Raw genomic sequence first — 14,523 nt, forward strand, 5'->3', positions numbered from 1 at the left:
TTGTCTATGTGGTGGGTATAGTTTTATGAGTTAACCCAAATGACAAAAAAACATATTTTCTGATGTTCCTCTGGTGGTATTTAGCTGTGCAGATTGTTTTGGTTTTACTCATCAGTTTTTGAGATGTGGTCTTTGCCATTTCTGCCTTCACTCCAGCACAATGGAGGTCAATGGTAATTTACAGAGACTGTTTTTTTTTAAGCCTGGACACATGAAACCAGAACTGCCTGCAAACCGCTGCAGATAAATGTGAATTGTCTTTGTGTGTGTGATTTGGGTGAACTAACCCTTTAAAAGAACAGCTGTTGCCTGGATTGATTTCACACTCTCTTCCCAGTAATATGTCAGAACCAGATTGGAGAAACTATGAATTTTGAATCGATATTGTGAGGCCTGCCTTCGTCCTCCTCTGCTCTCCATTCACACACTGAACCGCACTTCGGCCCGTTATATCTGATCAACGCATTTTCAACAAGCGATTACAGAGTGTGCGGTGATAAAACGCTCATGAATCTACTCGGGTTATAAAGAATTAATCAAGTACCATTAATGGCCCATGAGATTTAATAGGTAGAACATGTAGTTTAATCATTTTCTCTCATAGAAAGTGACCACACCTTCATGCCATCCATCTTTGGTGGCTCCTGGTTCCAGCTTGGCCTTAATGAAGGGGAGTTAAGATCTACACGCCGCTGGAAGAGGCCGGAGACCTCGGCAATATGTCATTGAAGATAAAAGATTTCGGCCGTAATTCACAGACGTGGAAATGGAGAAGGAGAAACACTGGGAGATGAGTGGGGGGAGAGGGGCAGCGTTGAGGCGACAGCGGAGCCAGAAGAACCGCAAAGTGGATGTGAAGAGGGAGCAAGAAGGAAACGGAGGGAGAGAGACCCCTAGGTTATCTATGCATTAGCAGGCTCCTTTGTGTTTTTCAGCTTGGTGCAGGCGACTAATGGATGAGATGGAGTGAGTCAGAGCTTTGTCAGAGACGAGCATAGAGCTTTTCTTCTCCCGCGCTCACATCCGTGACACCTTGGCCCCCTCTCCACCCCTCATTGAAGCTGTTAATGCTAATCTATCCCACTGTTAGCTTTATTAATACACTTCACTTTGTAACTTTGTACATGGTGTGCAGGCCGCTCCGATCCCACTCTCATCCGTTGGCTTGGAAAAAGGTCTTTGTTTAGGGGCTGCGTAAAAAGTAATGGGGCTGGTACGGTGCCTGAATCTACTACTTCATTTTATTAAAAAGCAAGACCATCCCTTTTGTTGTTTGCACTTGATTGATTTACGGCATACATAAGAAAAAAGTGTGAGAAAAAATGGCCGCTCCCTATTTTAGCACAGTTGCAAAATGAATTAGAAGTCCTAATATAACGACAGGATTGCTGCCATCTGGAAGTGGCCAAATGCACCTTTACAAAGAAAAAATGAGAATTTTTGCATTTAGACTACCTTTGCTAACACTTTCCACCCACATAGTTTTCATACAGCCCCTTGAGGGACAGTAAACTGGTCCAACATTACTCATGTTTTTTCTGCTCAGCTGTAAAATGTGCACAGAAAACAAAACCAAATGCATGAGACCAGCGGCCCTTTTTTTAATGCTCTGACTGCTTCCTGTTTGTTTGAAAGGGAAAAGCATTTTGAAAACACGTAACATTTTCAGGGTCTTAGTTAACTCTAATGGAAGCACAAAACAGCGTATTTGTTTTGGAAAGAACTGGATAAAAGCATTCATTCGTGCAAGATGGAAAGACTCATCTAAAAGTAGAGGGACATCAGGCCCTTTGCTCTAGTCCATTTTCTTTTTGCTTTCACGCCAGCGTTCATTTAGAAGGGCAAGGCTGTTTATATTTGCCAATGATGGGGATCTATTTTCAAATGAAACTTCCCGTGATGAATTCTCAGGCTCCTGGACAGATTATGCTGCCTTGGTGCCCTGGGGGAAAGCCGGTTGTGCATGGGCCTCCCTCTTCCAGCAATCACCACTTTATCCGTGTACACTACATCATATATCAGCCCCATGCACCCAGTCAACTGCCTGCTCTGTCAGATAGATTATGCAAATGATATGAAACGTTAAAGATAGCTGAAATAGAATGCAAATTTATAGGAAAGGGTGGCTAAAATGGCAATATCAAGACCAAGAACTATATCATTACCGGAATAGAGCAGAGAGATGAGTGTGTAGGTTCATGGCTCAAAGTGTCACAGACGTGAGGATTCAGTTTGAAGTTACTGAGATATGGAAAAGTTGTGGCTCTTTCTGGGTCAAACTGTTTGTTAAATTCTAAAATCAATAAAAAAACGATAGATTGCTGATTACCTGCATCATTGCAAATGCTCCAGAATGACTTTTTTGGATAAATGAATGCTGTTTTATTCATTGGTCCAGTGGTACATAGCTTTTTGTTGCTGTAGATGTTCAGAACACCATAACTTTTCATAGTCAGATCACTGCTTTCCCATTTAATGAAGTGTTTCTGTTACTTAATGACCACTTTATGCCAAATAATTGACAATCTTATATCGTTATCCAGGTTTTCTTAACATTTGACATGTGATATATTTCAGTCTGGACCAAAGTGGAGGACCAACTGACAGACGTTGCCGTGCTGTTAGCATTCCCTGCCAGGTGGAAAGATAAGAAACTCTCACAGTGAGGCCAAGTGCTCTTAATTTACAATTTTCAAGAACCAAACTCTGCTCACCGCTCGACTTAAATACTTCCAGCCTTGATATTATCAAAGTTGATCACAGGTAAGAAATAATATCCTCTAGCCTTCACTGCTCTTCACTCAGCAAAAATCAGTCAATTAAAGGTGCACTTCAGCTTCCAGCTTCCACAAAGTTGGGGGACGCAACACATAAAAGAGAGCTCAAAAGTGAATTGTTGAAACTGAAGCAGCTGAGGCTTAGTCCTACACTTCCCATAATGCATCTGGATAGTGCCTTTTATCTGATCCTGCCTGCCTCCGAAATGCCCTTCTTTCAAAACTCACATCTCCTCTTTGTAACATAGGTTTTCTGTCTCAGAGATGACCCTGGTGACATAATCAGGGTCATTTTTAAAACTTTAGTGTGTCTCTTTAAAGGAAGTATTTCAGTAGTAGAAGGTGTACAGATTTTTTAAACAGCTCCTATAATGCCCTTTACATGTGTAAATGACCTGGAGTGGCAGTGCATGACATGATCCTGGGTTCTTTCATTAATCTGAAAGGACTTTAATTTAGTATATAATTTTATGGTGATAGACTGCAGAAGACAAAGCATACTCATCTATGATCATATCGACTGTTGTAAAATCAGGGATTCACCACATGTTCTATGAGCTGTGTCTTATTCAGTTTATTACATGTGGATTTATTCTCAGTGGAAGAAAAGAAAGCAGCTCACAGTCACCTGAACTCATCATGGTTTGGCTGTGTTGGCAGTTGCGTTAAATCTGTATTTGCTGAAGTGTTAAGTGAGGTGATTTTATCCCAAACTGAGACACAAAAATTGAAACTGGTCATATGCAAGTGGCCATCCTGAGTGCAATGCTGCTCTACATAAAGCATATTCACTGCAGCAGCCAGAGCAGGGCACTTTCTCCTTAATGCGATGCATTATTGGGTAGTGAAGGTTTAAGTGCGCTGTGTATTCTGGGGACAAGAGGTGTGCAAACAGATGTGAGTGTGCAATAAATAAAAATTGAGCATGTGCACTCACTTTAACCCATCCTGTGTCAATGCCTTGACCAAAACTAATCATTACAACCAGCCCGCTATTACACTCACTATAAACATCCCAAGGCCGCAGATTGATGCCACTGTAGCCCATTAACACTTAATATCCTTGTCAATTGTTTCTCACTAACAATAATGGCTTCCATTCATAAGATAGATGGCTGCAGGCGATGGCTTGGTGACTCATTCTCTGAGCCCTTACAAAGATATGAATCGCTCTCCCGCCAATTCACCGAAAGCCAGATGCAGCTAAATAAATCCTTGTTCAACGATCAGGCTAATTAAAACGAATGAATAAATGCAACGTAACTCAAGGAGATTTTGGAAAAATAGAACAATTTCTTGGATAAATTGAAGCGGCCGGTAGCTTTAAAAAAAAAAAGCAACACGTTTGGAAGGTTTATCTTTCGTGCGTGTCTGACCAGCTTATGCCCTCAGCGCCATAAATCAACCTAGAAACGTGTGCTACAAATACTGAACAGACAAATATTAGAAAATACTGAAAACTGTTTCGTCAAGTGGAAATAAAAGTTCTGAAGCTTTGTGAAGATATATTAGGCGTCTGAAGGACACTGATAATGCGCTGTCGGACCTCAGCTGATCTGATGCTGTCCCCGTATTGTTTAGCTAAAAGCCTAAATCACAATATTCCAACATGAACCTCTGAATGTGTGCAGGCTAACAAATAGACATGCGCTGTCTAATTAGAAAGCTTTTGCCACCATCCCTGTTTATTAATAATAATGTTGACAAAAAGCTCCCAGCGGTCCCAAATGCCTGCTCATATTAACACACTCTGGGAGAACATTATCAATATACGAAAGCCACTATCTTTGTAATGCTGGAGAGCACCCAGGGCCCGCGCCATCCCTAACGCTGTGCTGGTTTACTCGCTTGTTCAACTTATTTAGGAGGGGCCACTTAAGGGAGAACATAATATCAAATGGGCTTAGTCAGCAGGCCAGCAAATGATCACTGCACAGAACATCCCAGCAAGGCAAACAAACAGGTCCCTTTAATGATTTCCCGTAAAGCCATTTATATATTTGTAAATGGGCCGCAGTCACACGTGACGTGTTTCATATGCTATTGACTGCGACTGGTAATGTGCTAAAGTGGATATGGTCACGGCGTGCTAGTTTTTAGGTATTCTTTTCTTTTTCTTTTCTTTTTAAATGTAAATTCAATTTGCAAACCTTCATGTTGCATCCCTCTTTCTTTTTGATCATTTGGCAGCTTTGTCGTTTTTTATAGAAACTGACCTTTCCAAAGCCGGTCCACAGACACTATTCCTCTCATGAAATCGTGACTACACAACTATCTTAACATGTCTATATACATGTAGACATGTTATACAAATACATATCTATAAAGCCGCGATAAAAGTAACCGTAAATTTTAACAGTGTTTAGCCATAAGAAATTCTTCCAGAATAAATATCCGTTAACAGTCAAATAAGATGATCACTGCTTCGGCTGGGTTTAGAGGGTGTTCAGCAGGCTTTACCCAGCAGCAAAAGCTAACTGTATGATCTACAGCTGTGTATGTAAAGAAAGGTAAGTATAAATTCAGTCATTATTATCACTGGAAACTTTATTTTTATGTGTTGAACTTCAAAACAGGGATCCATGCATAGAAAAAACACTGCAAAACGAAGTCTAAAACTGCAGGGAAGCTTTAAGTTACTGAAGTGGTTGATGTATTAATAATTGTCAAAATAGCAAAACAATCAATTTCCCGAACCCTCGTAACTGAGTGAGCGTGACATAAAGATGTATGCTGGTCTATCCGAGCCATGGTCATGATTCATAAACCTGCAGAGGGAAACGTTTCTGGTGAGGCAGAAGCAATCTATGGTGTTCTGAGTGGCTGCTTTTTCTCTGTTATCTCCGTGTTATTGGGTCATATAGTAGTGAGTGACGGGGTAGATGGGGGTCAGGGAGTGGAGGTCAGGCAGCAAAGACGCCGCACCTGGTTCACACCAGGATCCTCTGGAGTTTATTCATCCCTCCAGTTATCTTCCACCAACTTACACGCACACAAACCTGCCTTTGACGTAGTTTAACATATCAAATGAATAAAACATGCTGCTACTTTATCCCCCTGCACAGTGGCTTTTATTGATCCAAGTCATTACCCTTAATGACCCTGATCTCCTCAAAGCACGGATCCCCACATACGAACCTTCAACTTTTGCTGGATGATTTTCATCAGCGATCCAGCACACCAGCCTATAGTGGATGCTTCCTGCCCACTGGAAAATACCCATTTTCTCAGTTATTGCCTCAGGTTGTGCTCTCTCTCCTCCCACCCACATTGTCCATCTCCTGGTGTTGGCTGAACACTCTCCCACCACCAACGCTTTGACTGACCGCCCAAATCCAGCTAATGATTCCTGTAAATTGGATGTGACGCAATGTTCCCGTCACTCTCTCTGCTCTCTCCCGGTAGGCTGGACCCGGATCCCGCATAGGCTTCATCTCCCCGAATTCTCCAGCTGTTGACCCTTGTTTCAGACTCAGCTCTTCCTCCTGCTGGGCTCCTGGTTGTCCCTGCCTGTCTGGCTGTGCTGAGCAATGAAGATCCCTCTGTGGTACCTGGTGGTGCTGCTGGCGTGTCTCTTCACCCCTGGACGCAGTGACTGCCAGGGGGATTGTGTGGCCTGTGGTCTGGTCCTGCAGCAGCAGCAGCTGCAGCAAGCCTTCAACACCATGGTGAGTGTGTGTCGATCGTTGTGAGTCACTGTTGATAAGAGCATCCGCTAAATGCCTTGTCAACACTGTAGTGTGTGTGTCAGTGTGGGTACAGCTGCAAAAAGCCTTCCACACCCTGACAGGGGTGTGTTTGTGTTTGTGATTGCCTGAGTAAGTTATTTTCAATCATGATAACAGCTTCTGCGTAATGCGTTGTGTACAGTTTGATAGTGCTGTGTGCACTTTGTTTGCCTGTGTATACGGGAGTTAATATCTGGGAGGAGGGCAGTGCGATGATTGTGTTTCTCATGCAATGAAATTCTATTTTTCATTTTTTCCCTATTTATTGTAATGTCAGTAATGACACAAAATGATGCAAGACAGCAATAAATTGAAAACGTGATCCCTCTAGTGACTTCCACCTGTTGAATAGTGGTTATAACTCCAGATGGAGTAAGAAAACTGAGCTCCTTGACAGTCAGCAATCCCCCTCCACTGTCTCATAGTGGAGGGGGATTATTTGCATGTGTAATGTGTATCTACAGTGCTTGTGCAATGCTTCGTGACCAACATGGAGATACCAGCCTCTGCACAGAGCGAGTGCGATTGCTCTCCGAACTCCAGCTGAAACTTCAGTGCTGCACACAATCTCATTTCACGTCAGCGGGTAAAAATAGTCCGTGGGCGTCCGTGAATAGCTGCAGGACGGCTAATTTAGCTGATAATGATGCAGAGAAAGACAGCTGGGACCTTTTTGGGAGTTGTAATAGAACTCTGTAATTGACTGCTGCTCAGTATCATCGGCCCAGGCTTACATCGGTGACTGACACATTTTATCAGTTCCTCATTGTGTTTGCCGCTTTCCCATTGAGCCACAGATGGAATCCGCTGAGCAATTCCATTGTTTCCCACTCCAGACTGAAAGAGTGTGTGTGAAGCCGCCGGTGTTTGTTATAATGTCAGGACCCATTGATTTATTAGTGCAGACACCTACACACTCATGTATGTGTCCGTACGCGCACCCAGACACACACACACTCACGCATTTCATTATATCATCCGTTCCACTGACTACATTCATTGCGTAATGCTAATTTTAAAGGTAAATGCCAGCTTTTGTTTATATTTGTGCTAAATATCTGTACTACATTTTCCAAGCACTTTCTGCACATTGTCTTGTGCATATATGGAAATGTGTGACCTTCTGCAGAGGCCATTACACCACTCTGTCTGGTATGAAAAACACACTCTACAGACTTGAACAAAGCCTCAGTACACTAATGCACAACAGCAAACGTGTTACTTTAGATTCTACATTTTTTTAGCTTCATTTTCATTGCACATAGTAAATACCAGAACAACAATGAGAGTCAAGCATCTAATCAGACAGTGCAAACGGTAATGTACAGTGAAGTAGTGAAAAAATGAAGCTGTGATATATGTTAAATAAACAAAACATTACACGAAATATAAAGCAGCTATGATATGTGCAGTGTGAACAGAACCTAAAAAACAGCCAGCACAGCAGAACGGATCTGGTCATTCTAAATATAGAGCCAGCTGGAGCATTTGGGGGGGTCCTACACAATATTGTGGTGGTGCTTTAATGGGGGCTACAGCACAGCTTGTAGCCTCTGCACGTAGTCGCTGTAGCTAGCCTGCATATTTTCAAAACAACTGTATGCTGGAGTCACAGCAGATACAGAGATAGCACGTGGAGACAACGAGAACTGAGTGGTCAGCTTTGGCTGCTCCTGTTTTCTGATACAAGTTTCCAATGCCGGACAAGAACATTACAATAAAGCAGCTGCACAGTGGTGAAACATGGCCAACCTTCCAACTGATGCTCTGTATCATAAAGTGAAGGAAAGAATGGAAACACAGTTAGTGTGGTGGAAATATATTCAGAGCACGATGCGGCCTGGTCATGTACAAGACATCCATCCGATGCAGCTATCAGCGGGTGAAATCTGACGCTGGATTGTAAATCCAAACCTGTGCTGTACCTGTCTGTGCTTACCAGACAAGCATGTCACTGCTGGACCATTCTGCAAAAGCCTGGAACATTTTCCTAATGTCCACTACCAACAATTTTATAATTTGCACTGTGCAAGTTGTCAAACAGACGGCTTCACATGTGGCACAGCTGGTTCGAGACACAATTTTCACGTCATGAAAACCAACCTATCACCATTTACTACATGCACAGAAAATATATCTGTTTCCTTTAGGCTTCGTCCTTCAATGTGTGATGCAGTAAGTCAGTGCGATTTGACATACACTTTGTTTTAGTTGCAGGGTATCAGATGGGTTTGTCCTCTTTAGTGCAGTCCATACTGATAGGATGACATGAGATAGCATGCTGGATTGATGGTTTCACCATTAATGTGTCCACCAGCCATTCACGTGTACAGACTACTGCGTGGCACCAAGCTATGGCCACTTATATGTCAAGAGTGACCCTGATGATCAACCTAAAAACATCCATTTTCTGAGTCTTAATTCTAACCATAATATCCCATTTGCTGTAAAGTGCCAAACCTGAACAATACTCCTCTGACAAAACAGCCTTTGAAGCATCCTCACTATGGTGGACTCTCACAACCTTTTTATTATCTGCCCTCATAAGTATATAAATACATGCCTGCGTGCACACACACACACACACACACATACACACACATCTGCTCTCACTCATAAACTCCTTCAGATTGCTCCATTGATCTGGAGTGGAGAATCCCCTGGTGTGCTCATTTCATTTACGATGGATAATTAATTTCCGTTGATAGATTCACAGCGGAACTCCCTCTCCTCTCATTCCTTTGATGTGAGCAGGTTTTCCGATAACAATGCAATTTATCTCATTTGAGCGAGATTTGATGAGTAAATGGGATTTGCGTCTTACCTCAAACTGAAATTTAACTCGGAGGGCTCGGGAGTTTAAGACAGGGGAGAAAGGAAATCTCTATGGCGTGGCAGCTGGAGCCTATTTTCAGACTGATTTACTCTGTCTGAAGAAAAACTTGCATATAAGGTATTAATTCATCTTATTTTCAGATTAAATGTTCAGGCAACATTATTTTCAGTCAGGCAAAAATAAAACTCATAGCTGCAGTTGAAGTGCTTTGAGGCAATGAAAAACAAAATAGGACTGACTTGACTGATAATACAAACTGCACTTCAAGTGTTCTTCATACGTCCTGACCTCCATACTGGCAAAGTTGTGGTTCTACCAGGAGAGTAAACCAGGTATGACGCCATACTGTCAGCTGTGATGATAATGAGAGAGGAAGGTCATTAAAACTGCTCAGAGTCAGTGACTCAGCACTGACAACATTCATTCTCTATAAAAGGTTCAATAGCAAATCACTGCACTCTAGGCATATATCATTTTCCCAGAAAAAAATATCATTATCACAAGTTGAAGGGCCAGTCATAAAAAAAAATTGGACATAATTTATCAGCTGTCCTTCAAACTGATTTGTAATTTCTTCCAATTTTGTGCTGTCAGTCATTTTGCAGAAGTGCAGGCCACATTTATCACATGATGGACATCTCATATTGGCACATACTGTAACTTTCTCTATATGCTGAACACAGCAGGAACAAGGCCATTAACTCCCATGACACGTAAAACCATCCAGGTCAAGAGACCGCTGTCTCAGCCTCGCTCTGGTTGCGCAGCAAAGTAGTTGCACTCTTCAGGCTAAGAAAGAAGCGTGATTGCTTGACATAAATGAGATGCTTTAAATTATTGCCCTGCTTTTATTAACATGATCAGTCTGCTTATGAGGTATATAAATAAGTACATTTTTGGAATTCCAGTGTGTGACCCTGTTGTTTCCTTTTTGCATTAGGTTTGATTTTTGTTATTGTTAATTTTTAAAGAGCTTTTAACCACTGCTTTCCTCCCTGAATGACTACAGGAGGCAACAGGCACACAGGAGGTTGCCTTTAAAGCTGCACTAATCAATATTTTTGCATGAGAAATGACTCTAGCGACTATGTGTAATGTGAAAGAGATCACTCGTAGTAACAAACTCACAATTAATAACCAACTCTCCAGTTCCCCTCAGCTCTACACAGCATTGTAGCTCCTTTCAGCTTATTGTTTTGGTTTCCTGGCTCGCCATCTCGCCACTCTCGTCAATTCCATTTCCAGCTGCAACAGGCAGCTGTTTTCAGCAAAAAAAGTTCTAATATACCCACTGTAACCAACCTGTCCAGCGCCAAACAGCACCTTAGCGATTAGCTAAGAAAGAAGAGCCACTTTTTTCAAGAATTGGAGACCATAGAGCTAAAAGGAGAGCACATACTAGACTTACGCTCCTCAGTCAGTCAGAAACCTGAAACAAATGCTAATGTTGCTCTGTCTGGTGGCTGTGTACAAAGACTAACTAACTTGCTAACAGTTAGCCACTTCAAGGCTGTAATATCTCAAACGCAGGTGCTATATTCAGCTTGTTATTGAGTTATGGTCCCAAGAGGCATCTTTATGCATCTACATTTGACCACGAGAACAATGATGCTGAAACTGTTAATGTGACTCCAATGTGCAGTTATAACTGTTAGCATCAATATTTTGGCAAGCAAAGCTGAAAAAATTGTGATCACATCTGATGGACAATTACCTGATCACACAGTGCTACACTGCTATGATTCATGAGCAGTAATCTATGAAGTATAAAACAACATAATCAAGATGCCAGTGGGGATATTTCAGTATCCAATCATAGACAGCATGGACGTATATTCCACTAAAACGCTCACTGTTGGGCACCTGCTTCTTGCTGTGCTCTTTCAGCCTTCTGTATCATGAATCTTTCTGGGATCCTGTCGTGGATTTATGCTTCGAAGGAATCAGAAATGATGTGCGTTCACTCGCTTTGAGTACTTGCCATAGCTTTGCCATCATGGCCACCATCGTGTTTGCTAAGGCCTTCATGCTGCTGCCTGCGGGCATTTAACTCTTAACAAGAGCCTTGGTATTAAACACCAAGATACTCAGCAGCCCTAACCCACACTAAAGAGGGGATAAGTCTATGATAGGGTCTTCAGTTGCTTCTCAGGTCTTTGCCACTTAAACTATCGACCTATGGCTAGAAACTGCTTCAAGATCACCCCAGTGAACACACATCATGGGATTTTGACCAGAAAGGAGAATTTTCTTTGAATTGTTGTATGCACCACCTTTACACACTGCTCTTTTTCTTCCTCTGCAGGTGTGTTTGCTGGAGTGTGAGGGTCACGTCTCCCCCCCGCTCACGTGGGAGGTGTGCAGACGTGCCGTGAAGCTCTCGCACTATCCCACACTTTCTGAGGGAGGCGCTCTGTTCAAGAGAACGGGAGGGGCGCTGGAGCTGACCTCTCTTGACCTGAACTCAGACAGCGAACTGCTGCAGTCTGCAGCCGCAGAGCGCTTCCAGGCGGGGGATCAGGATGAGGCACCCTTTGAGCAGCGCAGTGTCCAGTATGACTCATCACTGCTGGAATCCTCTGAGGAGGGGGAGGGCCTGCGGGGTCTGGATCTCAGTCTGGCGGACGAAGAGAGGCAGCCGAGGGAGGAGAGGAACGTGGAGGGCGACAGCCAGCTAGAAGGGGGCGAGGATGACACCTCAGAGGCCGTCACCTTATCCAAACGCTTTGGTGGCTTTCAGAGGGGGCGCCATGGATACAGGAAGCTGATCGGCTCACCCGTGCGGCCCCTACAAAAGCGCTACGGTGGGTTCATAGGCGTCCGGAAATCTGCCCGCAAATGGAACAGTCAGAAACGGGTGAACCAGCTGCTCAGGCAGTACCTGGGCATGAGGAGCAGCCGCAGCGGCAGGTTCAACAACATCCCTGTAACTCGGGTTTGGAGGCAAAACAAACTGTAACGTGTTTGTTACACAGAATCCTGCCCCAGTTACCTCAACCAGTCATGTTTTCAGCAGCTCACTCCAGTTTGACATCACCTTTGTCATCAGAACAGACTCCGCCATCTTGCTGCACCTCTCTTTGTGTCTCTAAGTAACAAGGAATGTTTTGACCGTGATGTCCTTCTTATTGCGCATATTTACATGCCATTCTGTGAAATAAAAAGAATTAGAGAAGTGCAATTGAATATATTTTTGTGTGTTGGTATAATAAGAGGGGCCAAATGAGATTGGAACTACTGGTTCACTGTGAGGTGAGACCTGACGGCGTGACTTTCATGCATGTGTGGATGGCTTCAGCAGTTGTTTTGCACTCTGCAGTTTGTGTTCTGAGAATTGTTATTAACATCCAGCTCTCATGAAATGGACTTACGTGTTTCTAGGTCCCCCCTTTCGCATAAAATGGCGTTTTGTAGACGTGGGACTTGACAAATCATACGCAAATGTTTGCCTTCAACTGGACCGTAATTGCTAATCTTCCCACGTGTTCAGAGCAGTAGAATCAAATTGGAAGCGGTGGCGCACTGTGCTTTCAAGATGGTTCGATCACATGTAAATATGGTCGGACAGTGGGAGTGCTGAGGCACAAACTGTTAATTACTGATATAAGAATCTAATTTTCTGCTTAAATAACTTAATTAATTAAATACAATGGATGTAAAATTGGTTTTCTGAACTTTCAAATTCAGCAAAACTCTCCTAAAAAAAAGGCTAGTTCCCATTGCTTTATCCTGAGAATTGATGAAAAAATGTCTTTTTCCTTTCTACTGTATTCTAATTTGAGCCATTAAGTGGAAGTTATCGCTGTAAACCTACAAGTGGTGAGCTTCTCTTGAGGAAATAAAGTGCAGGTTGGCACGCTCCCATGGGCTCCTTTCAGTGGAACGACACTGTCCTCTAGTGTTTGACGAAGAAACATGTTGCCCTCTGATACTGACTTGGGATCAGTTTTGTCATGTCTTCAGAAATAAATCATCTAATTCTCTGGAATGACTTCCTTAATCTGCAATTACAGTGAACTTAGACATGAACATGCAGTGACAAACATGCAAATACATTTCATTTATGGCTGATACTTTCCTGTACTTCACAGGCAAACAAAACGATCAGAAAATTCCTAAGAAAACAGACAAACCCAGAGTCTGTTCCCTTCATTCACACAGTATTACAAGTGTTTGCTCATAATCAGCAAAGCACCATAAATCTAAGGGACTGTGTGAAAAGTATCAGTGTGGGGAGGGGGGCTGAACCTTATGTTTAGCTTTAGCAAAGCCCTCTGCAGCATTATTAATATTATCTTTGGACCCTCCCATTGACTTTGAAGAAAAACTGCAACACCCTCCCCAATATGTCAGAAGGATATGTAAAACAGCCATGTTTAAACCATTCTATGAGAATAGTGTTGTAATTAGATTACTACAGCCACTACAGACTGTGCTCATTACAGGTGGAATTTTAAATTGGCATATTTTCGACAAACAACATAAATTTACTGCCACTTACAACAAGAGCTTCAGAGAAATTACTGTATTGAATGAAGGAACTGAGCACATATAATAGACCTGAGCACCATAACACTTTATCCCCACACAACAGCAACAACAGAGAAAATACAAATTTGCAGTGAAAAAAACTACAACTCCCCCTCCTAACAATTCTCATCCCCTCTTCCCATGTTATAATTTTCGTACAGTCCCTAACTTACCCTGCAATTCCAAAAATGAGGAAGCAATAATTTAAAGTGTTGCTAAGGCGAACCTCGACAGTAAGGAGAAACTAATCCCCAGTCAGTCAAACATTACTCCACCCGGGGCGTTCTGCAGAGCTGTTCATGCCACTTTAGTCCAATTGTTCTTAAGTGCATGACGCTGGAAACTGGCAGGGCCATTGGGTGTGTTATCGCACTGCAGGCTCTTAATGACACCAGCCCTGAAAACCACCATCTTAATGCACCATTCCAGAGCAGCGGGATGAAATGAACTGTGCATGTCAGCTGCGGTCATTATTGTACACTACAAGACGTTTCTGCTTGGGTGAAAAAAAAATTGTTTTGCCGTCGAGATATTTTCCTCCACTAGCAGGTCACGGCCATTGTTTTGCATCTTAATGGTGTTTACGTGTTTACTAGTGTTGACATGTAATAACTTATACATATGAGTGTGCGGGCGACTGCAGAGAGTGAGT

The 14,523-nt window shown here is 42.7% G+C and overlaps 1 protein-coding gene across 1 annotated transcript; it reads left to right on the top strand.

Annotated features, from left to right (window-relative positions):
* Positions 1-6,307: 6,307 nt before the first annotated feature.
* Positions 6,308-12,300, top strand: pnocb (prepronociceptin b). Its single transcript, XM_041959230.1, has 2 exons — positions 6,308-6,445; positions 11,647-12,300. The coding sequence occupies exons 1-2, from the start codon at positions 6,308-6,310 to the stop codon at positions 12,298-12,300; spliced, it is 792 nt and encodes a 263-aa protein (XP_041815164.1).
* The last annotated feature ends 2,223 nt before the right edge of the window (positions 12,301-14,523 follow it).

Source organism: Chelmon rostratus, chromosome 18, assembly GCF_017976325.1.
Source record: "Chelmon rostratus isolate fCheRos1 chromosome 18, fCheRos1.pri, whole genome shotgun sequence".
Lineage (NCBI taxonomy): Eukaryota > Metazoa > Chordata > Actinopteri > Chaetodontiformes > Chaetodontidae > Chelmon > Chelmon rostratus.

Excerpts from the sequence above, each read along its gene's own strand:
- pnocb (XM_041959230.1), top strand. The coding sequence starts at position 6,308 with ATGAAGATCCCTCTGTGGTACCTGGTGGTGCTGCTGGCGTGTCTCTTC. Across the intron at positions 6,446-11,646 it reads AGCAAGCCTTCAACACCATG|GTGTGTTTGCTGGAGTGTGA; the intron begins GTGAGTGTGTGT and ends CTTCCTCTGCAG.